Raw genomic sequence first — 21,882 nt, 5'->3', positions numbered from 1 at the left:
ATAACTTATATACGCGATTCTAACTAAAAATGAGATTTGGTAGGAATCATGATTTCTTAATCTGTTTGGCTACCAAAAATTCTAGGACTATTGAATCTTAAGGATTCCTAAACCTAAAATTTGTATTCGACCAAAATCCCACTCTACCCCCTAAGATTTGATAGGATTTTAGATTAATACAATAAAAAAAGTAACTCATACTCATTTTTTCCCGAAAATCGTTTATTTATTCGAAGGCTGCGACTTTGAGGAATAAAGAAAATTCTCTAAGGAATAATAATTTAGTTAATAAATATTGACTGTTCAAACATTATTCCTCCCTCTCTCTCTCTCTCAATCGATCACTCATTGTTTCTCTCCCTCTCTCACACAAACACCGTCTGATTACTAGAAGTGTTCCCTTCGTTGGAACCTGACATCGAGAAGGGTTTCTGGTGAGACCCTCCTTGAGGGTTTCTGGTGAGACCCTCCTTGAGGGTTTCTGGTGAGACCCTCCTTGAGGGTTTCTGGTGAGACCCTCCTTGAGGGTTTCTGGTGAGACCCTCCTTGAGGGTTTCTGGTGAGACCCTCCTTGAGGATTTCGTGTCACGAAACATTTTGTGGCCACGAAACATTTTGTGTCCAAAAAATATTTTGTGGCCATGACCATTTCGTGGCTACAAAATGTTTTGTGGTCATGCCACTTCGTGATTACAAATTTTCGTGGCCACAAACTCATGATTTTCACATATAGATTTATATAGATCGAGAGAGAAGGAAGAGAGAGACTGTGAGAAAGAGAGAGAAATAATGAAAGGGTGTAACAGTGAGTTAGAGAGGAAAGAGAAAAGGTGGCAATAGTAGTCAGAATGGTGACAGTGTGAAGTTGCGGTGGTGCAGGTGATAAAGAAGATGAAGATTAGGGGACAATGTTTGATCAAGTCAGCTTTTGGACTAAAATAAAATATGGCCCCGAAAATGTACAGAAAAACATGGATTCCTTTGAGAATTTATTTTCGGAGATTATTATTTTTTTCCCAAAATTGGTTTTTCTGTAATAAATTTTTTTTCCCCGTTTTGCTGTGAATAACTACTTTCCCCCGGAAAATGAGTTTAGGGTCCGTTTGATACGAGTGAAAATGTGAGTAAGAAAGTTGTTTTGTCAGGAAAATCAGTTTTCCGCTGTTTGGCTAGCCACTTTGGGTAAGAAAATCGACTTCTTAAGAAAAAAAAAATTTGTAAATGGTCTAATTTTTTTCCCACCTTTTAGATGGGAAAGTTGATTTCTCACTCTCTCCCTCCTCCCGTAACTTTCACTCTCTATTTCTCTCCAATCGTAATTCTCTCTGTTCATCTTTGTCCAATTAATAAATAAAGTCGGATTAATAAATAAGCTGGGCACCCACTTAAATTCTAAAGGCACCCCTTGAATGACTAACATTTATATATTGGTTAAAGGCCCAATTAATTAATAAAACCTAATTAATAAACGTTAAACGTTTGTATAAAGGCACCCCTAAATTCTAAAGGCACCCCTAAATTCTAAAGGCACCCCTAAATTCTAAAGGCACCCCCTTAAATTCCAAATGCACCCCTAAAATGCCTAACATTTATACATTGGTTAAAGGCCGAATTAATAAACATTTATCTTGTCTGAAGGTACTTTTTTTCTCACCTTCTTATCAAACACTTAAAATTTGACTGATGTGAAATTGTTTGAGTAAGAAAATCATCATTTTCAAATGGGAAAGAAAATGAACTTTTTCTTGCTAGAAATCCATTTTTAGGCGTTTGGTAGGTGGATAAGAAAATTTGAAAAATATTCTAAAAGCACCGCCATTTTGGACATCTGCACCTGCTTTATACGTAAAAAAAACGGTACCAGTTGCTAAAAAGAGGGGCGCGTTTCTAACTTCCTCAATTCAATCCCAATTCTCAACGAGCTCAACCCTTATTATATCTTCCAATTAGGGTTCATGTGGGAGTAAAGGGGATCAAAGATCCACACCAAAAATTGGAATCAGAGATTGCATAGTGGGGATCGTTATTGTTTTAAAGAAGAAATGATGGCTGGTTTCTTACAGAATAAAAATTAGGTCGCCGCTTTAGGGAATAAAAAAAAAATCTCCGGGGCATAAAGACTTAGTCAATCAATATTGACTTATGGGGCAATACTTATTTTTAGTCCAAAAATTTAGTAGATTGAGTATTGCACCCTAATCTTCATCTTCCCTCCACCAATGTTGATAGTTTTTAGGTGGTTCAATCAAAGATCCCTTCATTTCTTTTTAATGGAGGTTAGTTCTTTTGATTAACGAATTTCATATTAAGAAGATCAACCTTTTTGATCCGTCAAGTATGTGGCAACTATAAAGAACCCTAACCTTGATTTGAAATTTTTTATTTTTTTCTTGTGTTTTCTACGTTAATCAATGGCGGACAACCATATCACATTCGACGCCGATGATAGAACATAATCTTAAAGAAGAGTACAAATCTTAATCATGAAAAGATATTAAACTTCCAGAGCCTATTGATGTTGTGGAACCATTGAGTTCTGGATTATCGAAGGAGTTTACATAATGAGATCTTAATCGTTAAAGCTGTTACATGATGAGATCGAAGATTCAAAAGGAATCAAACTATTTACATGATCAGATCAAAAGATTAATGGAACCAAAGAAGAGAAGGAATTTCTCCAAGCAGTCGAGCAATCCAACATTGAAGATAGATGATGAGAGATAATTACGTAAGTGCCGTTACGTAAGAGAGAGAGTGTAAGTTTGAGAGAGTAAGAAATCAATTTTCCCATCTTCAAGGTGGTAAAATTATTGGACTTATTTTCACACTTTTTTTTTCTTACAAGAAATCGATTTTCTTACTCAGAAGACCAATCAAACAGTGAAAAACTGATTTTCTTCTTATTCACTTTTGTCACGTATCAAACAGACACTCAAGGTAAGAAATCCCTTTTCATTCTAATGAGAAAGAAAGTCGTTTTCTTACCCATATATATTCTCGCGTATGAAACGGACCCTTAGAAAAAAAACAATTCTTACTAGTTGTCAAACCGGAAAAAAAAAACAAATCATTTACAGAAATAAACTTAGTGTTGTTGCTCTCTGTTTTCATGAAATCAAGGTGTGATTTTCCATTAAACACTCTAAAAACCAAGTCATGGAAAAATTGCTCAACTCCAATTGTTTTGATTAATTCAGTGGTGTTACAATAAATTTATAGAACTTAGTTTTCCTTCTAGTTTGGGGTTGAGAAATGTAGCAGTCGGTAGCCATTGAATGGAATAGAACCGATAGTGGATATAGGGCCATAGGGGGGATAGTAATATATCCTGGTACGGTGGTACCACAAATTGTGTAAATGACGCTTAAAGCTACTACTACTAGTTCCAATAACCAAAGAAAACACAACCAACCCAATGTAGGATTATTTGTTGAAGAAACCACAACCACAAAAAAGGTAAGAAATGAATTAGCCTCAGAGATCTTGGTGGATAAAAATCATCAAACAAGGTTTCTTTTGTAAACCCCATCAAGAGTAGCAAATATTATCCTCACATCACCTGCTAAACTTAACTCATTTCTTTCAAAATTTATAGCATAGAAATTAAACCAAAACGAACATAACTAAGAAAATAGAGAGATGCTAGAGTCACAAAAGTTTGAAACCACACCCGCCATATCAGTTAGGAATTTTTTTTTGTCATAATCTTTTGTAACTTTATCATTTCCCAAGAAAATAAGGTTTGGTTTATTTTGTCTTAAATTAACCTCTTTGGATCAGAAAAATCAGATCGAAATTAGAAAAAAAACAATACACAAGACTTAGAAGCTAATTGAAGGTGTATGGGGATTGAATGGTTGTGTCAGAAGTAGCTGATTTTTGTGATCACGTTATGAAAATCATTGGGAATCCATCTGTTTTTTCCATCATCCACAACCATTTCCCCGTAATCTTTCATTCACCTTGTTCCTAAAATTTAATAAATATAACTATCTCTACTTTCCCAAAGAAAAAACCCTAATTTTTTAAAAGAAGCTGTACGAAAAGGATAATCGGAGCAAGTTAAAGAAGTTTTGTTATTTTGCCTAAAGATAGATTTATGAACCATTTGAATATATAGCTACATAAATTTACAATGTTAGGCTTTTTCCTCTCTCTCTCTCTCTCTCAAAAATTTATCACTGAAAAATAAAGAATATCTCAAAAAGAAAAAATTAGAAAATATCTAACAAAACCTCAGATTGCTCTTCCTTCCCCCCTCTCCAACTAAACCCTAATTTTCAACTGGATGAAGGCAATGTTCTGGTTTTATAGTAGTTGTAAGAAACCCTAGGTTGAACACATGATAATGGTATAGGGTAGTTTAAAGGCGTCCGGTTCTTGTTAAAAGCCCATATGTCTAAGAAATTAATAAAAGCGCTCACCTCTCAAAATCGACGCTCTTACTTTCTTTTGACTCAAAATCAATGGACTCAACCAAATTTGGTTTAAATCTGCTAATATCAAATGGGCTGAGCAATTTCACTTGATAAAACTCGAATTTCGAGGATTTTGGTCAAACTTTATAACAAAATTTAGTCCGTGTCTACCGAACTTGAGACGCCTCTAACCAAAGACGGTCAAAACCAGGTTCACCGAGTTAAAGTGAGTGCACATTAGTCAATGAGCTAAAATCACTTTGAAATGGTAGGATTTCTGGGTCCATATCTCTCTCCAAATCGTGTCGTTATTCTTAACAGTAGATCGTTAAAATCTAACGAAGAAAATAAAACGTTGAATATATAGTTTAGAAGAGTGACGCTTATATAAATTGAAGGTAAGAATGTACACTTTAAACCATCGCTATACAACTTAATCCTACATTATTAGCAATATCACTAACCGCCGCAAATGGATGATCGTTTCTTAATTAATGGATGGTAATCGTTACATGATTACATGAATCTCAAAGTTATTTCAGTAAAGGAAAGCTCGTCGCCTATGAAAAAAACATCTCTACGAAATCAGGGAAAAACTAAGGAACATTCAAAGCAATAACATGGACTACAAAACTTATTCACATTACAAAAAGAAGTACATATGAGATATTATTGTATAAGATATCTACACAAAGAAATCAACCAAACAACGAAAACCAGAGAACTATCACAGATGCCAACATCACAAAAGAAGGCACAAGAAATGAAGATGATGAATCAATCTGAATTATGAAAGTGCAGGTTCCTTGTGAAGCATTTTGACTTGTTATCATGGCCAACCCGTCGAAATTACAACCATTATATTCTTGATCCATAGCTTGGAAATACATGTTAAATGCATAAGATGCATTTCCTTGTGCATCTAAGTTGCTACAAGATGATGCATACCCAAGTGAAGTACAATCAGAGTTGCTACAAGCATAGTTGATATTATCCCCTAGTTTGCTTAGATCGTTCGCTTTCGGGTTAAAAACACACCATTTCTGAGGCAAATATTCAACATTCTTAGCTCCCACGAGGTACGTGCTCAAAGCCTGATCTTTTGAAGAATAAATAGGAAACTTGGGTTGACCATCATATCGAAAAATTCCCCAGTGACGCTCAAAGTTCCCTGGTGCAATGCTCTTAGCATCTTCATCGATCAATCCGAACAAATAAACTTCTATATCACTAGGTCTCATTGGTGTTCCTTGCTTCATTGCTAGTTTTTTCAGGAGTCCACCATAAAATCTTTGAGCAAAACCTACATTTGCATTCTTATCTCCATCTGTAGGCCATCCTACCTCTCCAACCAAAATTGGCATATCCCCATATCCTATTGCTCTTAGTGCCCATACCAAAGTATCGAAATTGGCGTCGAACACGTTAGTATAGGATATCCCATTATCCATAATAGGGTTGTTTACTCCGTCAAAGAAAGCGTAATCAAAAGGAAAATCGTCGTTTCCATATAAACTTAGAAATGGGTAGATGTTAACCGTGAAAGGAGCATTGTTTTTATTAAGGAATTGAACTATTTGAGTCATGAGATCACTTATGTCTGCCCTAAACCTACCTGTAGAAGGGACAGGGTTGGTTGCTGGTGAGTTATAGACATCTGCGTTTAAAGGAACTGTGGCCTTAACTTTGTCACCTACACCAGCGTCGTTAAGGGCATTTTGTATGTTTTGGAGAGCAGGGTAGGTGAGAGTTAAGAAGGAATTGTTGTATGATGAGAGGAAAGGCTCATTTCCAACTGCTACATATCTGTCATAAAAATAAACATCAAGAAAACAAAAACCAAAAGTATGAAAGAAGAGCGTGACCATGAATTTCAAATTTTAAGAACCATCGGCTCATAAACATGTAAGGTGGAAGATTGTAGAATCACGACGATCTAAAACAACGATTTTGTTTAAGTTTCAGTGAGTATTGAGATATCCAATTAATTAGAAGAAGAAAAAATTCATGCCGGATCCTTAGTTATTCATCTTATAGAGTGAATTATAGTGAAAGAGTTATATACGAGGGTGATGAAAGAAGAGCATGACCATGAATTTCAAATTTTAAGAACCATAGGGTCATAAACTTGTAAGGTGGAAGATTGAAGAATCACGACGATCTAAAACAACGATTTTTTGTTTAAGTTTTAGTGAGTATTGAGATTTCCAATTAGAAGAAGAAAAAAGTCATGTCGGATCCTTAGCCATTCATCTTATAGAGTGAATTATAGTGAAAGAGTTATATACGAGGGTGATGATGTGGACTAGCCTTTCGGGCTGCTAGTGATATTTTTCGCTTTGACACCCCTGGTCCTCGTGGTTTTCCAAAGCAGACAACATCACTAGAGCCCCAAAGCTGGTCTGCATCATCCCATAACAAGGGGCAGTAAACCTTTGTTGAAATTTCCGTCAGAAAGAGTATGCGTCAATTTGCGTATGTTACTACTACTAAGGTACTACCAATGGGTTTCTAAGTTTATATGCCCCAACCAACTTGATTAACTAGTTTTTTCGAAAGATTATATCGTTTTAGAGAACTTAATACAAAATTTCCCATTATCTCTACCCCAAGAGATGTTAACAAACATTTAGAACCACATAGATCACATTCCCACTACTTTATATCTTTTAGAGAACAATTCTCTTACCACTTATCCCTAACTTTTTACTTTTGTTCTGTTCCTTTATAACTAAGAATCTAATTATGCTTTTAGTTCCACAACCAACTTCATTCACTATTACTTCACCAAGTATTGATTTTTATTAACTAATTAACTAAGAATTAATCCATACCCAGTATTGAACTAGTGATAATTAAGTTTAAACATCAAAATCATTGAGACTAAAACTATGAAATTTACTTAAAAATTCAAAATAAAGAGATAAAATTAGAGCTTACTTACTTGATATTAACTCCTCCATTGGAATGATAGTGAGTTACATTTTTGTCAACCCATTTTTTAGCTTTACCAAAATCAGTCATATCAGAAAGTTGATCATTTGGAATAGCTATCATAACTTCAATTCCAGTTCCAGATAAAGCTTTCATGGTTGATTCATCAGCATCAAATAATTTCACTTTCTGAATTCCATTATCTTTTAATAATTGAACTACAATATCAGGTGGTAAAGGATGAGTTGCCATATTTCCCCAGTTTACTCCAACTCCTTCCACAGAAATTAAACCAAGATATCCAACTAATAGAACCCAAAATAGATAACTTAGTTTAGTTGCCATAATTTCTAATTGAACCCAAGTAAGAAATTAGTACTGGAATGGAAATGAACAAAAATTGAAGAGAAAAAGTTGAATTTTCAGAGGTGGGTAGGGAGAATTTTGTTGAATTTGTATGGGTTTTGAATATGGAGTGAAATACTTGTATTTTATTCTGTTTCTTTTTCACTTGATGTGGTAATAAAACGGTTTTTTGTGCAGGGGAATTTGCAGGAATAGATGTTTAAAGGTGAGGAGGCTATGGAAGATAGAGAGAGAGGTTTGGAAACCACAATAAGAAAGACAGCCCAGCCCCCAAGTTATAGTGAGTTGTGGAAATGGGGTTATAAGAATCTTGGTGAGTTTTTAAAATTAGTTCATGAGAGTGGGAAGGAGATTGAATTGGGATATGAGAAAGATTGAAGTGGAAAAAACAAGAGAATATAATGGAATTGAGTACTCCTTTTTGTAGACAACTGTTTTAAATAGCACATTTGCTATACCATCCTATTGTTTGTTATGATTTTTGACCTCAAGCTTTTAGCAATTTATGTAGTTGCAAATCTCTTTTTTGGTTTTTTGTTTTTGTAAAACTCAACCATATCTTATAAAGAAAAATAGGAAAAGGGGAAAACACATGTTCATTTCATGTGCAAAGGAGAATATGTGAGAGAGAATACCAAAATGAAAAGTAAAATTTAGGGACCGACTTAATGTAACCAAGAAAATATTCCCGCCCTTAACATTTTTTTTAAGAATAGAATCTGGAGTATAAAAAATGAAAACGAATATTTACCGAATGGCCAGCGCTTTTGGGGAAAGCTAAATAGTTTTCGGGGTGTGAAATTTAGAATTTTAGAAATTTTTCGGGGAAATAAATTTTCAGGGGAGATAAAAAAACACTCCACCTCGCCTCACTCTCTCTCCACCTCACCTCTTTGTTCTTCAACAGACCGGAACTCCGGCGAAGGGAAACCCCTTCGCCGGAGTTTCTAGAGAAAGAGAGAGAGTGAATATTTTTTTTTTCATGGTCGTTGGCCGGAAAATTTTCCGACCGGCGACCTAATCGGAGAAGATAAAGAGGTGAGGTGGAGAGAGAGTGAGGTGAGGTGGAGAGAGAGAGAGCTGAGGTGGAGAAGCTATGTTGCTTTCTCCCTAAATAAAATTGTCAAACAAAATTGACCAATTTTTGACCAAGTCTTCACATCCCGAAAACTGTTTAGCTTTCCCCAAAGCGCTGGCCTTACCGAATACATATCCATGACAATAATTGTAGATGTGAAGGATTTAAGAAAGAAAAAAATGATTCAAACTCCAAATATTTATATTTTAGAACTTAATATTTTTTCAAAGTGTTTAAAAGTTGTGATAATTTATTACGAAACTATTGGAAGTACCTAATTAAAGACTAAAAAATGGATTGATTTTTTTCACCCAAAATATCTTGGAGTTGCAATCAGTGAAACTATCAACACATCACTTTAAGAATCTTCACCCACGATGTGAAAGTGAAAATGAATATTTAAGATTAGTTGGCCATCAATGGCGGTTTAAAAGGGGTGTCAGTCGGTTTAAAAGGTGTTTAGTCGGTCGCTGACACTGGGGTAATGGCGGTTGATTTTGGATAAAAGTGGACCCAAATACTAGGGGTAGTTTAGTAATTTATAGAAAATGTCGTTTCCCGATTTGGCTACACGACAAACTACATTTTTGGAACCTAGCACTGAGCTAAGAGATTGATATAGAGCCTGCCTATAGCCAAAAATTGAAGTGCTATAAGTTGGGGTTTCAGTTGCCTAGTTCATAAGTGGGCTAATCCTCGTTTTAAGTTGGGCGACAGTTTTTTCTCGATACTGTCGGGGAAGTAGTTACCCATGGTTGCTAATTAAGAGTGGGCCCTTTGAACATGAACCACAAATGTAATGTTGTTAGGGGCGCTTTTAAAGCTTTCAAAGGCACCAATTGGTCATTTAGGCTAGAATCTGAGTCGTTCATCTTAACGACCCAAATTTAGTCGAAGTTTCAATGAATTTCCACGACACTCCGTGAAAATATTTCGGCATTATCTTCCGTGAACCTAGCATTCTCGTTTATATAAGGGTCTAAGTGTTGTACTTACAAGTGTTATCGTTCCTATTTAGTATGTGATGTATCAATATTATGTAACAAATGTAATCACTTCTAGAGACTTATGCAAGGATCGCCTATTGAGTTGGTCAGAAAGTCTATATATCGAGAGAGAGTTCTCTCTTCTTCTTATCTTTCTCCGAGAGAAAGAATAATACTAATGTATTTATCAATCGTTATCTCTATAATTCACAGTTTTCGTGAAAAACACAATTCGCAGTTTTGTCTATTATATATTGAAGCAGATGTAAAGTATCCACCCATTTTTCCTAGTATATGACATTGTGTGGTAACCTTGGGAAATTCTTTGTTTAGTAATTTGTTCTTTTATTGTGTAATTGGCATTGTTACCAACATTATCCTCCTGCAAAACTCATTAAAGAAAGAAAGATAGTTGTTGCTTAATTTAAAAAGAGGAAAAAGCTCACCTCACATATATCCATCAATCAATAAGAACATGACACATGACATCCTCCCCTTAGTAAGGAAATCAACCACTCTTCCTCTTGCTTTTACTCACAGGAACCTCTCCACTAATAATAACTAGATTAGATAAACACCTTCATCTTCTTCTTTCTTCACTCATCTTTCTCTCTCTCTCTCTCTCTCTCTCATGCTCAACTCTTTTCATCATCCCAAATGGGTATCAAGAAATTTATGATCCCCTGCATTCTAACCTCAACAATTCTATGTTTCTTCTTCATTATAGCAACACTATTATTAATCAAACCTATCCAAAGATTACAACCCATTATCAATTCTATCAATAGTTTACCATCAAATACTAAATCATATCCAGTTACATTTGCTTACTTGATCTCTGCTTCGAAAGGCGATCTCGATAAACTAAAAAGAACCTTACTTGCATTATATCATCCAGGAAACTACTATCTTATTCACATGGAAAAAGATGCACCAAAAACAGAACACCTTCAATTATCCCAATTTGTTTCGAATGAACCGGTTTTCGCCCAAATCGGTAATGTTTGGATCGTTCAAAAGCCGAATTTGATTACTTATAGAGGACCCACTATGCTTTCTACTACTCTTCATTCTATGTCAATGCTTCTTAGAACTTGCAAATGGGATTGGTTTATTAATCTTAGTGCTTCTGATTATCCTCTAGTTACTCAAGATGGTAAGGTAAGTTTCTTAACAAATTTTGTTTAATTTATAGTTGTTTGATCTGTTTTTTGTTCTTATTATGAGATTTTGATGATACCCATTTCTCAGATCTGATTCATGCCTTCTCCAATTTGCCTAGAGATCTCAATTTTATTCAACACTCTAGTCACTTGGGTTGGAAAATGTGATTCTCTCTCTCCTCTCTCTCTCTAACTTATCTTTGATGCTCAAATTGTTCTACAAATGCCTTACTTCTTTACCATAAAATTGTAGGAACAAGAGAGGGAAACCAATCATGATAGATCCTGGTCTATATAATCAAAATAAATCTGAAATTTGGTGGGTTATAAGACAGAGAACTCTGCCCACTGCTTTCAAACTCTACACAGGTACCCATTGCTTTCTACCTCTAATAACATTCCCTACTTCAATTCATTTTTTGGGGTTTAGTGTAAATTTTGGGTTTAGCATATAAATTAGAGCTTAATAATAAAAAATTAGGGTTTCAATTTCTAGGGTTACAAAATTTTTAAGGGAACCACATGGGCATTGGTTGGACCAAGGATCCTTTCTTTCTGCTTATGGATATGGGATACATGTGCGTTTTCTGATCTTGCAGAAACTCAGAAATAGGAAATGTTATTCCTTTATGATAGAAAATGACCTATAGGATTTTAGGGCATCTAAATTCTAACATGGTTGTCAACTTGAATTCTATAAAATGCAATTTGAACTATATGTGTTTTAATTTAGGTTCAGCATGGACAATTTTGTCTAGATCGTTCGCCGAGTATTGTGTAATGGGTTGGGATAATCTTCCAAGGACTCTTCTTCTATATTATACAAATTTTGTTTCGTCGCCTGAGGGCTACTTTCAGACAGTAATCTGCAATTCTCAGAAGTTAAAAAACACGACCGTGAATCATGATCTTCATTATATTTCATGGGATATACCACCGAAACAACATCCAAGGTCGTTAAGCATGAAAGATTACAAGAAAATGGTTCTAAAAAATGTTTCATTTGCAAGAAAATTTAAACAGGATGATCCCGTTCTTGATAAGATTGATCATGAACTTCTTAGACGATATAAAGGAAAATTTTCTTATGGCGGATGGTGTTCTGAAGGTGATGAGAATATGTCAAAATGCTCGGGTTTGAAGAGAAGTAATATCGGTCTTATGAAGCCCGGTCCGGGTTCAAGAAGATTAAAGACTTTGTTGAAGAAATTGGTTTCCGAGAAAGAATTTAGAAGAAGGCAATGTAGATGAATTCTTTTATTTTTTTGATAAACTTTAACATATACTTTATTAGAATTGAAATAAATTGATTTTTAATATGTTAACTATGGATATCATTTACTTTCTGAATAATTGATGAGATGATATCAGTTTATGATCTAGAGATATAGACGTAAAATGAATTAACTCTGTTGTTAACGTCCCATCTTCATATGACAATGTAGCCTCATAGACGACAACTCTACTCATCTCTTGTCTATATTTCGTTAGGCTACCATGACTAATTACGTTTTCCAAGTTGTATAGAAATATATAGACCAGTAGTGATTAATCCTCACTATCCTCCCCTCTTCCTTTAGTATCATCTCCTCTAATTCAATTAATCTTTTGGAATATCTTCATCTTTATCGGTACATAAACTTGACCTCTCTCTGATACTCCCAATACCCAAATGAAATCAATTATCTTTATATCCATAATTTCTCAACAAAGCACCAGTGGTCTAGTGGTAGAATAGTACCCTGCCACGGTACAGACCCGGGTTCGATTCCCGGCTGGTGCATTTGGTTTTTATTTGGGCCCTTTTGAAGCCATTTTATGTGAATTTCTTCTTGCCGATTACTTAGATATGGATTTAGCATCATCTTGGATTACTTTATGTTGTGTTTGTGTTGAAAGCTGGCATTTATTCAAAAGTATGCTCATCTCTCTCAGTGTTGGAAATACTACAAAAGAATCTTCAGCTTTAACTCTTTCGTTATTATATATATGAATTCTATTCTTCTACGTTTTCTTCTAACAACACCAACATCAGTTTCCTAATTGTTTTATTGGATTTGTTTTTGTCTTTCTGTCCATACCACATAAATATCATTTTCGGTTTATACTTAGTTTGAGTAATTTACACATCAAATTTGATATTTCTTTGTCTGCACATATTCAACTCTAGTTGAGCCCACATAAAGTTACACTTGAATGACAATACGTCAATACCCGATTTGAATGCTGGGCCCTCCACATTTGGCCATCCATTTGGAAGTCAATGTTCTTAAACTTTATCTCATGTCGATTGAAAAGATCTTGAAGATACTTTCTAAACCAAACACGACAAATTTCTATGCGAACACTATGAACACAAATTAGATACTTGTGAATGAAGTTCGTTCACAACACAAGTATATAGACAAACGTAATATCCAACATAGAATATATTGTTACATCAATAGAATTGTATTTTAAAGGAACAACATGAAATCTTATAAGAAAGCTCTAGTTGTAAGACTGAAAAATAAAAATATTACAAAGTCGCTTATAAGAAGTTGATCTATAATGAATACATTAGATCAACGTCCACTATAAGTGTAGTATCTCTCTTACAGATATATGTAGTCGAACTCGTTGACGCTAACTGTTAAACGAGCCATTAAACAGAGATATATGTAGTCGAACTCGTAGAAGTTAATATCTATATTAGTATTGACACGATCCTAGAAAAAGTTTAAATACACATTATCACCTAGAAAAGCTAGAAGACAAAATTAAGAAGGAAAAACACTACTAAAGACATCCTTAGAGTTTAGAAAGAAGAAGAGGTAATGAGCCATGAAGATTTACTCCACCAAGTGTCTGTATCAATCTCACACAAAGAAAGCACAAGTAAATGGCCAAAAGCCCAAACCCCAAAACTCTATCAAGCTTCATATTCTTCCTAGGCAGAATAATAAGTGCCCATAGTAATCCTGCCATTAGAAACCCTATTGTTTCATACAAAGAAGTGTCTTTTGGTATGACAAAAGAAGTTGGATACTGAGACCAAGTTGAGAAAACAAGTGATAAGCCCAAACCCATTATTGTATTGAAAATGGGCCCAGCGTAACAGCCCGATACAGCGATTTGTGCACCGTCTTTTTCGCCGTTCATGGCCAATGCAATATTAGCAATCAAATCACCAAGTGAATTTCCCCAAGCTAGCAAAGTTAACCCCAATATTGATGGACTAATCCCAAATATATTCCCAAGTGAAATCAACAAAGAAACCAATTCCTCTGCTATAATATAACTCCAAGTTACACTCATTAGAAATCCACCCACAAGCCAAGGCAATAGACATCTCTTTGGTGGATTTGATTTCTTTGTAGTCAAAATTGTTATAACCCCAAAGACAATCCCAATAAACCCACCAATTAGATAGATTTCTATTCCCCTTTGAGAACCCCAAAGAGCTGCCAATAAAATTGGTGCTAATATAACTGAAATAACTGCAAATGGCTTTGACCATCCTTCTTCACTCACAACAGGAATAGTCATTCTTCTTGGCAAGTAGAGAGGAAGTTCTATCACATATAACAACATATTAAAATATTCACAATATTTTCTTGATGATGGTGATAAATTAACAAACCCAAAACAAGTTGTAACTCTTTCATTTTGATCTTCTTCTCCTTCTCTTCCTTCATAATCGTGATTGACACCGCCTTTTTCAATCGAAACAAGCTTATATTCGTCATCATCGTCGATATACTCTAACAACGGAACACTAAATTCTCCGAGTTCATTATACGAAAGAAAACTTCTATTAAGAGGAGAAGAAAATGCGAAGAGTGAATTTACCTTTGCTTTCTTTCTTCTACATAAATTCGTAGTAGAAACAATGACGTACACGAAGTATAACGAGATGAAAGCTAAAGCTCCCCATATATTGATCTTTCCGACGATAACAATGACTAGTAATGAACAAAGGGTAACCAAGAAAAAGATAACATCTTTAATGAAACTTGTTTTATCAACTATAACTTCATGAGAGCTTATAGTGATACTAATTATACCAATAACAACACTTGAAACAAAGAAAGCTCCACCTAAAACACTATTTAACCCGACGCTTCCCGATCCAGTACCCATGAAAGAAACAATACTAGAAAACACATCCGGGGCTCCATTTCCTAATGAAAGAAGAGTGACACCAGCAACAGTAGGAGAAAGTTTCAAGATTTTTGATAAACTTTCTAATGAAGAACAAAAGTAATTAGCAGCTGTATTACCCAATAAATAGAATAATAAAATAAGCCAGAGAATTAGAATTGAATAACCCAAAACTGGATTTGATCCACAATTACAGTAAAATAGTTGAAGATAATCAATATACCCACTTGATTTACACCCAGAGTTTGATTTTACATACTCACACTTGGATTTCTGATCATGGTAATGATTAATTTTACTGCAATTGGGGATTTTTTCAGCATTTGATTCTTGAGTGAGGGTTTGAGATGATGGGTAAGTTTTAATTAGGGAATTATGAGAATTTGGGGAAGAGATTGAGGTATTGAGGTAAAAACAGAGGAGGAAAATGAAGGAACAGTTGAGGAAGAGATAAAAGGCGTTCTTCTTTGATTGAGAAATGGAGGAAGAAACCCTTGCCATAAATTAACCTGAAAATGAGATTGGGGATGAAAAGGAGAGAACAAGAAGAAGGGTTTCAAATTATGAGGGTAATGGAGGTAGAGAAGAGTAGTAGTAGTAGTTCATGATTTTGAGGGGTTTTTATGTGAGTGTTTATTGTAATTCCTTCCTTCACCAATAAGGATGTCGGAGTTGAGAGAGAGAGAGAGAGAGAAAGGGTAGAGAGGGCCAGAGGGGGGGGTGCAATTTTAAGAGAGAAGAAAGGGGTGGTGTTGTTGTTATAAGCTCAACGACTTTCAGGTAAGACTGACTAATACAAAAGTTTAATGGCGGATATATGTAAAAAGTGCCACATAAATATGGATTATATAGTGACGTGGCGCAATATTAGTGCTAGGTTTTTTTCACAGAATCTCTGGCGTTACTATCAAGAGTGTGTAACCTTTTTATGTCGGCCGAACGTTTTTTAATGGTATTCACTTTATGTAATTTCGTCGGCCAAATGTTTTTTTTTCTCTTTATGTTATTTCTACTGGGTCTTTATGCTTATGATAAGTTTTACTAAATTTTTTTTATTTCTAATTTAGAAATTTTAAAATTGAAAAGTCATAAGAATATTTTGAGATTTATAAACTTGAAATAAATAGTTTAATATTTAGGACTCATAACAGAGAAATCAACTTCGATTTGTATGAATATCTATCAGATCAAGTATAAGACAATGAAGACATAATCTTAATCTTTTCATGTTTTGATTGTTGTTATCCATGTGGCCTATGAAGTCAATTTTTCATTTTCTTGATTATGAATGTGAACACGATTGAGTTACACTGTGTTGATGGGCACGTGAACTATTTTTGAATACAACAGAGACTTTCAATATGTCTACGGGTGACCAATCCGAGGCAAACCTTTGATTATGGTTGTAGCCTCATGTTATTTAAGTAGAGAGCTCCTTTTTTCTCTATATCTTCATTATATATATATATATATATATATATATATATATATATATATATATATATATATATATATATATATATATATATATAAAAGAAACAAAATCTCCAGTAATGAAGCCTTGTCAATTGTGATTGTAATTTGGTAGATTCATTTATAAGAGGAATGACAAGTCAAAGTTAAAGAAGAGATCAAACTTTTTCTCAAAACTATTTACCTCCTCCGATAAGAAAAACATCGACTAGGAAAAATATTTAACACCGTTTTCAATTACTCGCCACCACAACAATTTACATATGTATAATAAAAGGTGTGGATGATTATAAATAAGAGGTTTACTAGTAAATGATGTTTATGAAATGAGAATATGAAGTAAGTATTAATTTCTAAGAGGGCCCCAAATAAGAATGAGAAAGGAAAAAAGTCCAAGGAGAAGTTGGGTCATAAAGCACAAGAGGCTAAGCCAACTTAGCTAGTATTTTGGTTTTTCTTAAGCCCGTGCCAAGAATAGGAGAGAAAATTTGAGCAACTTATGATGGAACTTTAGATTCATTACTCACAAAGGACATGGTTTCATCACCAAGATGCTTTTTGTGTTAAATGTTTTTGTCCCTAATGTCACCAGATATAAAAAAAAAATTCAAAGTTTATCTCCATCTACTTCTTCTCTTTTTCAATTTATATATAAGCCAAAAATGAGATAATGAAAAAAACGAAATATTTTTGAAAGTTAGAAAAGGAAAATTTTACCCTTGCAAATTGCAATAAGTTTTTCAAAATTGCAAAAGAAGTATAATGCATAAAAACTACAAAAAAGAAAACCTATATTTTATAAACAAAAGTAATATTGAATTTTGGTTGAAGAATCTCTCAAGTCATTTCTAAAGATGCTATTCAATTTAGAATTTGGAAGGTAAGCTATATGATTCTGAAGCTCAATATTTGATATAAACTGGCTGACTTGAATGGTTAATTCTCAAATGACACGCTTTGGTTTTCAAAACATTTTGGAATGACAACAATGAATTAAGAAATGAATAAAATTAAATAATCAAATATGATTTACAAATTTACAAATTTACAATTTTGTAAACAACACTTTTGCCGGTGTGAAATTCAAAGAAATGACAGATCTTCGTAGCACACGGCTCCTCTATTCCTCTTGAGCTAAAAATGAATAAAACTTTTTTGATGATCAGGCTAAACCCATTAATATAAAAAGGAAAAATAGTTTCATTAGCCATAAGTACAACAAGCAATCTATTTAATTAATTTGGTAAGTATAGTTTCTTGTAAACCATATTCCACGCAAACAGGTTACTTGTTAACAATTTAATAGTATTAAGATTAAATAATCAAATAAAAGAATTCGTACAAAAACTTTATGACCTGAATGTTTTCAATTTCTCATAGCTTCTCATTCATTGAAAATCCATTGACACCTAATCAAATTATATGTCCACTTTATAATGTATTTACGTGTAGGTATCAAACTTGTTTCCCATTGCTATTGTTTACTTCAATTTAGTAACTAGTTAAAATCACAAATATGACTTATAGTAATGTCCCTTAGAAGAGACATTGACTCATTGGAGTTGGTATTTATAAATAAATCTTAATTAGAAGTCATGAACATAAGAATTTCTTGCAACAACAAGAGTGGCATTCGTCTTCTGTCAAAATACTTACCGTTAAATATTAGAGTTCAATCTATCGATACAATTATATTACAACTACTATACAACATATTATAATCTAGTGGTCATAGTTATTTGCAAGAAGTTTTAATTTTTCTAAAATAATAAATAAAAAAATGAGTTGCAAAAATTGTGTCCAAAGAAAATGAATATGGTTATAATGTTGTTGTAATACACTTGGAAGAAAAGTTTTTCCTTTTTTTTTTTCTAAATATTAAGATGGAATCTTTCTGGCATAAATAATTGTCCAACGTCTAGCCCCCCAAAACTGTAATTCTGTTTGTAAACTTTACCAGTTGGAGTTTTCCGTTCCTTATAATCTTTCATTAAACAAGGTCCCCACTGTCCTTTCTCTATCTTCTCCTCACAAAGAGCCACCGACAACCCATCTCTAGGCGACTCTCAACCTAAAAAACTCAATCTCCCTCTTCTTCATCGTTTCTCGGCAATTCTTTTTTACAAGGAAGAGATAGAGAAAAGACAATCAGGAGAACAATTTTTAAAATGAAGGGTGAAAAAGATAATAAAAACCTTGACGGTTATGTTTGGCTTACAATATTGAAGTCCATATTGATCGGATAAATAGGGGCCAAAATTCTAGTTGGTCACAACTGAGGAACTAAATTTACACATTTGTTACTAATTGAGAGCCAAATTGGAATTAACCATTTAAAAATGAGTTCGAATCAGAGTACAGTCAGCATTAGCCAAACAGACCAGATGAACAGTTCCCAATTCCCCAATCCCAACAACTTATCCTCTCTAGAAGAAGATGCAACCTTTTCAAACTCATTCCCTTTTTAAAATGAGGATGAAATCAGAAAGATTCTCTCATGTTGTGTGCTTTAAGGATTAATATGAGTCAGTTAGTGACTATTTTATTATTTTTGAGATTGTGTGAATAAGAAGGCAACTCACTTGAAATGAGTTGCACACAAAGCATGTCCATACAACTAGGGGAGATCACTTTCCACACAAATCAGATCAATATCAATTAACAAGAGTATCAAATTTCAATCTTATGATAATCTTCTAGTTGACCACTATATGATTCTTTAGATAATCCCACTATTTATTTTAATATATGCTTATGAGTTGTAATTTTGGATCTCCAAAATAGTACAATTGGAGGTGAAGGATAGGGTGATCCAAGGAACCATATATAGACTTACCCTAGTAAATACTATGCCTATACAATTGCCCTGGCTCTTTAACTTTAAAAGAAGGACCAAGATAATAACAATGCTTTTAGGATTATTCTTTCACACGTACAAAGACGGCTCCGTCGAAAACAACAAAGCAGCGAAAGCGACTACTCTGCCCCCAACATAATTAAGGGTTTTTTTTTGAAGTTTTGCGACCAGTTTTACGATCATATTATTAATAAATTTCAAACTATAGCTTAGTGGTTAAGTACTTACTTTATATGTGATAATAGTAAAAAATTCAAATTTTCCCTAAAGCAAATGAACTATTTTATCAGATCAAAATTCTTTATGTACTTCAACAAAAAAAAACATTCTCTATGTACTAATTTTCTCTATAAAACTACACAGTATAAGAGGGGGTGTTTAGTTACCACTAGAACTTGTATAGAGATGATTCAAAATAATACTATCATTTTCATAATAACTTGTCTCCAATATTGTCATTTGAAAAGTAGGGATGATATATCTAAAGATTGGGATCATTATTGGAGACCTAGAAAACAACAATAGATAAGAAATTGGCTTGATATTTTAGGTGTTGGGGTCACTTTGTTTTGGATTCTAGCCTTATCTACTGTTGTACAAACTCAGCCAACCCTAGATAGAGAGACCTGATTCAAACTTCATTTGTTCAATCAAAGTAGTTTTCTTTCACTTTCTCTCACTACAATAAAACAGGGCCCTCCTGCCAACCCTGTTTTCTACTCTTCCATTACTACATTCACTTTCTATCCCAAATTTAATCCATACTAGAAGGAAGAATCAAAACAAGACCTTGATATAATATAGCATGTGCATGAATGTAGGGATTTGTTTATAGCCAGTCATATTTTGAGAAAAAACTTAGATACTAGAAGACAATGATAATGATAGACAAAAAATAATTTAGGTTTACTAAGGCATGAAAATTGATAGGTGGAGTTTTGTCCCTTCTCATTTCTCATCAAACACAAATAATAATTGTTTGACTATGTCAAATATATTTGACTAACATAGAGACTACATTTATGTAAAATACTATTATACTAGTAGAAAATCATGAATTAGAATGATCTGAAATCTCATTGAATACTAAATGCCGCGTATAGAAAAGGTAACTTGAGCGATGGATGACATTGTTGGCCTAGAAATGGTGTTGTTATTCGTAGATTAGTTGACACATGGGAAAATTGTCGAGCAAAAGGGGTTTGTTCTTCTATATATTGAAGACACATATAACAAGAATTCTTCAAACACTTGTATGAATTGCTTTGAGCTAGAAAGGAGGATTGAGATTATGGAAATTCAGGCACACTCAGGTTGTCCTGGGCTCTTTTCCACTTAAACACCCAGACATTTTGGTTGTAGAGGCGCCTATAAAACTGCTCTTGACATTGTTGTCATGGCATTCCTTTAAGAGAGGAAAATTATAAGGCCCAAAATCCGGGTCAAAATATCAAATGAAGCCCAACCCGGAATAATAATGCAAAAAAAACCCAAAATTTAAAATTACAAAACATTCATTAAAATGTCTGAACAAAACACAGATTGCTCTCAACAATTTTGTATTTGCTCTCAACAATTTTGTAAATGTATGAACAAATTTGTTTTTGTTCACACATAATTATATATGTTGTCACAGTTTCAAAAGTGTTGTAACAGTTTCAAAAGTATTGCCAACAGTTTAAAAATTGGGTTTTTTTTACATTATTATTCCCGAGTGGGTTTTTTTTCGTATTTGGGCCCAAATCTTGGGCTTTTCTTACATAGTTCCTTCCTTTAACCAGACTATTGCTTCTGACCCGAGTTCTTCAGACTAATCCATTTCTTAGTTGAATGTCTTTTCTCAGACAAATTACTCCCAATATAGGATAGGATATATGGGGAGGAGGTGAGGAACTTCCATTTAGTTGCTGGTGCCCAACGGACCGTGTCGGCCTAAAAACAGACTGGCACACCCTATTTATAAGGCGACACAGTATGGCATGACACGAAACTGTTCATGCCGTGTCGGTTTGTCACGGGTCAACCGGATTAGGGTGTAAATAATGTTGTTGGGCTTTAGGCCATGTCTTGTTGGGCTATAGGCCCGATTCTGTTAGTGTTTGAGTGGGCGGTTATCGAGCTTATCACATCTATGATGTAGCAAGTGTCAAATGTAACGACATACGTACATCGTAGTCGACTTCGAAAAAAAAAAAAAGATATAAACAAAGGAATGAACAAAGATATTGAGCTTGAAATAAAATCACACCGCGTCAAACTTTCAAAAAAAAAAATTTAGTGTGCGGGTACAAATCTGCCACGCCAATTGTCTGAGTCGATGATAAGTGGAGTTTCCATATCCAGACTTTGTAGTATGGCTCCACATGACTCAAAGGTGCGTTTGCCGTTGTTGTGACATGTCTAACACGTCATGACTGGCTAGTGTGATGTCTTCTGGTTATCGGAATCTGAATTTGTACTGTAC

General features: G+C 34.2%; 3 protein-coding genes and 3 non-coding genes across 6 annotated transcripts; 2 read left to right on the top strand and 4 right to left on the bottom strand.

Moving 5' to 3' along the window:
• Positions 1 to 3,470: 3,470 nt before the first annotated feature.
• On the bottom strand, positions 3,471 to 3,564 carry LOC147545979 (small nucleolar RNA SNORD24). Its single transcript, XR_015224480.1, has one exon. It is a non-coding gene; the product is annotated as a small nucleolar RNA SNORD24 (small nucleolar RNA).
• A 293-nt stretch (positions 3,565 to 3,857) lies between these two features.
• LOC147545978 (small nucleolar RNA R12) lies at positions 3,858 to 3,936 on the bottom strand. Its single transcript, XR_015224406.1, has one exon. It is a non-coding gene; the product is annotated as a small nucleolar RNA R12 (small nucleolar RNA).
• Positions 3,937 to 5,039: 1,103 nt separating this feature from the next.
• On the bottom strand, positions 5,040 to 8,354 carry LOC147545977 (glucan endo-1,3-beta-glucosidase 8-like). The gene is made up of 2 exons (XM_086638246.1): positions 7,363 to 8,354; positions 5,040 to 6,224 (listed from the first exon to the last, which is right to left on the bottom strand). Exons 1-2 carry the CDS (start codon positions 7,695 to 7,697, stop codon positions 5,117 to 5,119), a joined length of 1,443 nt encoding a protein of 480 aa, XP_086494372.1. The 5' UTR covers positions 7,698 to 8,354; the 3' UTR covers positions 5,040 to 5,116.
• A 1,883-nt stretch (positions 8,355 to 10,237) lies between these two features.
• UNE7 (Core-2/I-branching beta-1,6-N-acetylglucosaminyltransferase family protein) lies at positions 10,238 to 12,270 on the top strand. Its single transcript, XM_086638247.1, has 4 exons — positions 10,238 to 10,938; positions 11,034 to 11,109; positions 11,199 to 11,314; positions 11,679 to 12,270. The coding sequence occupies exons 1-4, from the start codon at positions 10,440 to 10,442 to the stop codon at positions 12,194 to 12,196; spliced, it is 1,209 nt and encodes a 402-aa protein (XP_086494373.1). The 5' UTR covers positions 10,238 to 10,439; the 3' UTR covers positions 12,197 to 12,270.
• A 387-nt stretch (positions 12,271 to 12,657) lies between these two features.
• TRNAG-GCC (transfer RNA glycine (anticodon GCC)) lies at positions 12,658 to 12,728 on the top strand. The gene has a single exon. It is a non-coding gene; the product is annotated as a tRNA-Gly (tRNA).
• Positions 12,729 to 13,399: 671 nt separating this feature from the next.
• On the bottom strand, positions 13,400 to 15,903 carry LOC147545974 (cation/calcium exchanger 1-like). Its single transcript, XM_086637156.1, has one exon. It carries the CDS (start codon positions 15,587 to 15,589, stop codon positions 13,736 to 13,738), a length of 1,854 nt encoding a protein of 617 aa, XP_086493282.1. The 5' UTR covers positions 15,590 to 15,903; the 3' UTR covers positions 13,400 to 13,735.
• Positions 15,904 to 21,882: the final 5,979 nt, after the last annotated feature.

Source organism: Eschscholzia californica, unplaced genomic scaffold (assembly GCF_041429995.1).
Source record: "Eschscholzia californica isolate CP2 unplaced genomic scaffold, dmEscCali1.0.p SCAF_4, whole genome shotgun sequence".
Classification (NCBI taxonomy): domain Eukaryota; kingdom Viridiplantae; phylum Streptophyta; class Magnoliopsida; order Ranunculales; family Papaveraceae; genus Eschscholzia; species Eschscholzia californica.
Note: the sequence above shows the minus strand (reverse complement) of the source record. Positions and strands in the feature narration are given on the sequence as shown.

What these genes read in the sequence shown, in the direction of transcription:
- LOC147545977 (XM_086638246.1), bottom strand. Translation starts at nt 7,697, where the DNA reads ATGGCAACTAAACTAAGTTATCTATTTTGGGTTCTATTAGTTGGATAT. An exon ending in AATGGAGGAGTTAATATCAA is followed by an intron (nt 6,225 to 7,362) that starts GTAAGTAAGCTC and finishes TTTTTATGACAG; the next exon opens with ATATGTAGCAGTTGGAAATG.
- UNE7 (XM_086638247.1), top strand. Translation starts at nt 10,440, where the DNA reads ATGGGTATCAAGAAATTTATGATCCCCTGCATTCTAACCTCAACAATT. An exon ending in TCCTCTAGTTACTCAAGATG is followed by an intron (nt 10,939 to 11,033) that starts GTAAGGTAAGTT and finishes CCCATTTCTCAG; the next exon opens with ATCTGATTCATGCCTTCTCC. An exon ending in TGCTTTCAAACTCTACACAG is followed by an intron (nt 11,315 to 11,678) that starts GTACCCATTGCT and finishes GTTTTAATTTAG; the next exon opens with GTTCAGCATGGACAATTTTG.
- LOC147545974 (XM_086637156.1), bottom strand. Translation starts at nt 15,589, where the DNA reads ATGGCAAGGGTTTCTTCCTCCATTTCTCAATCAAAGAAGAACGCCTTT.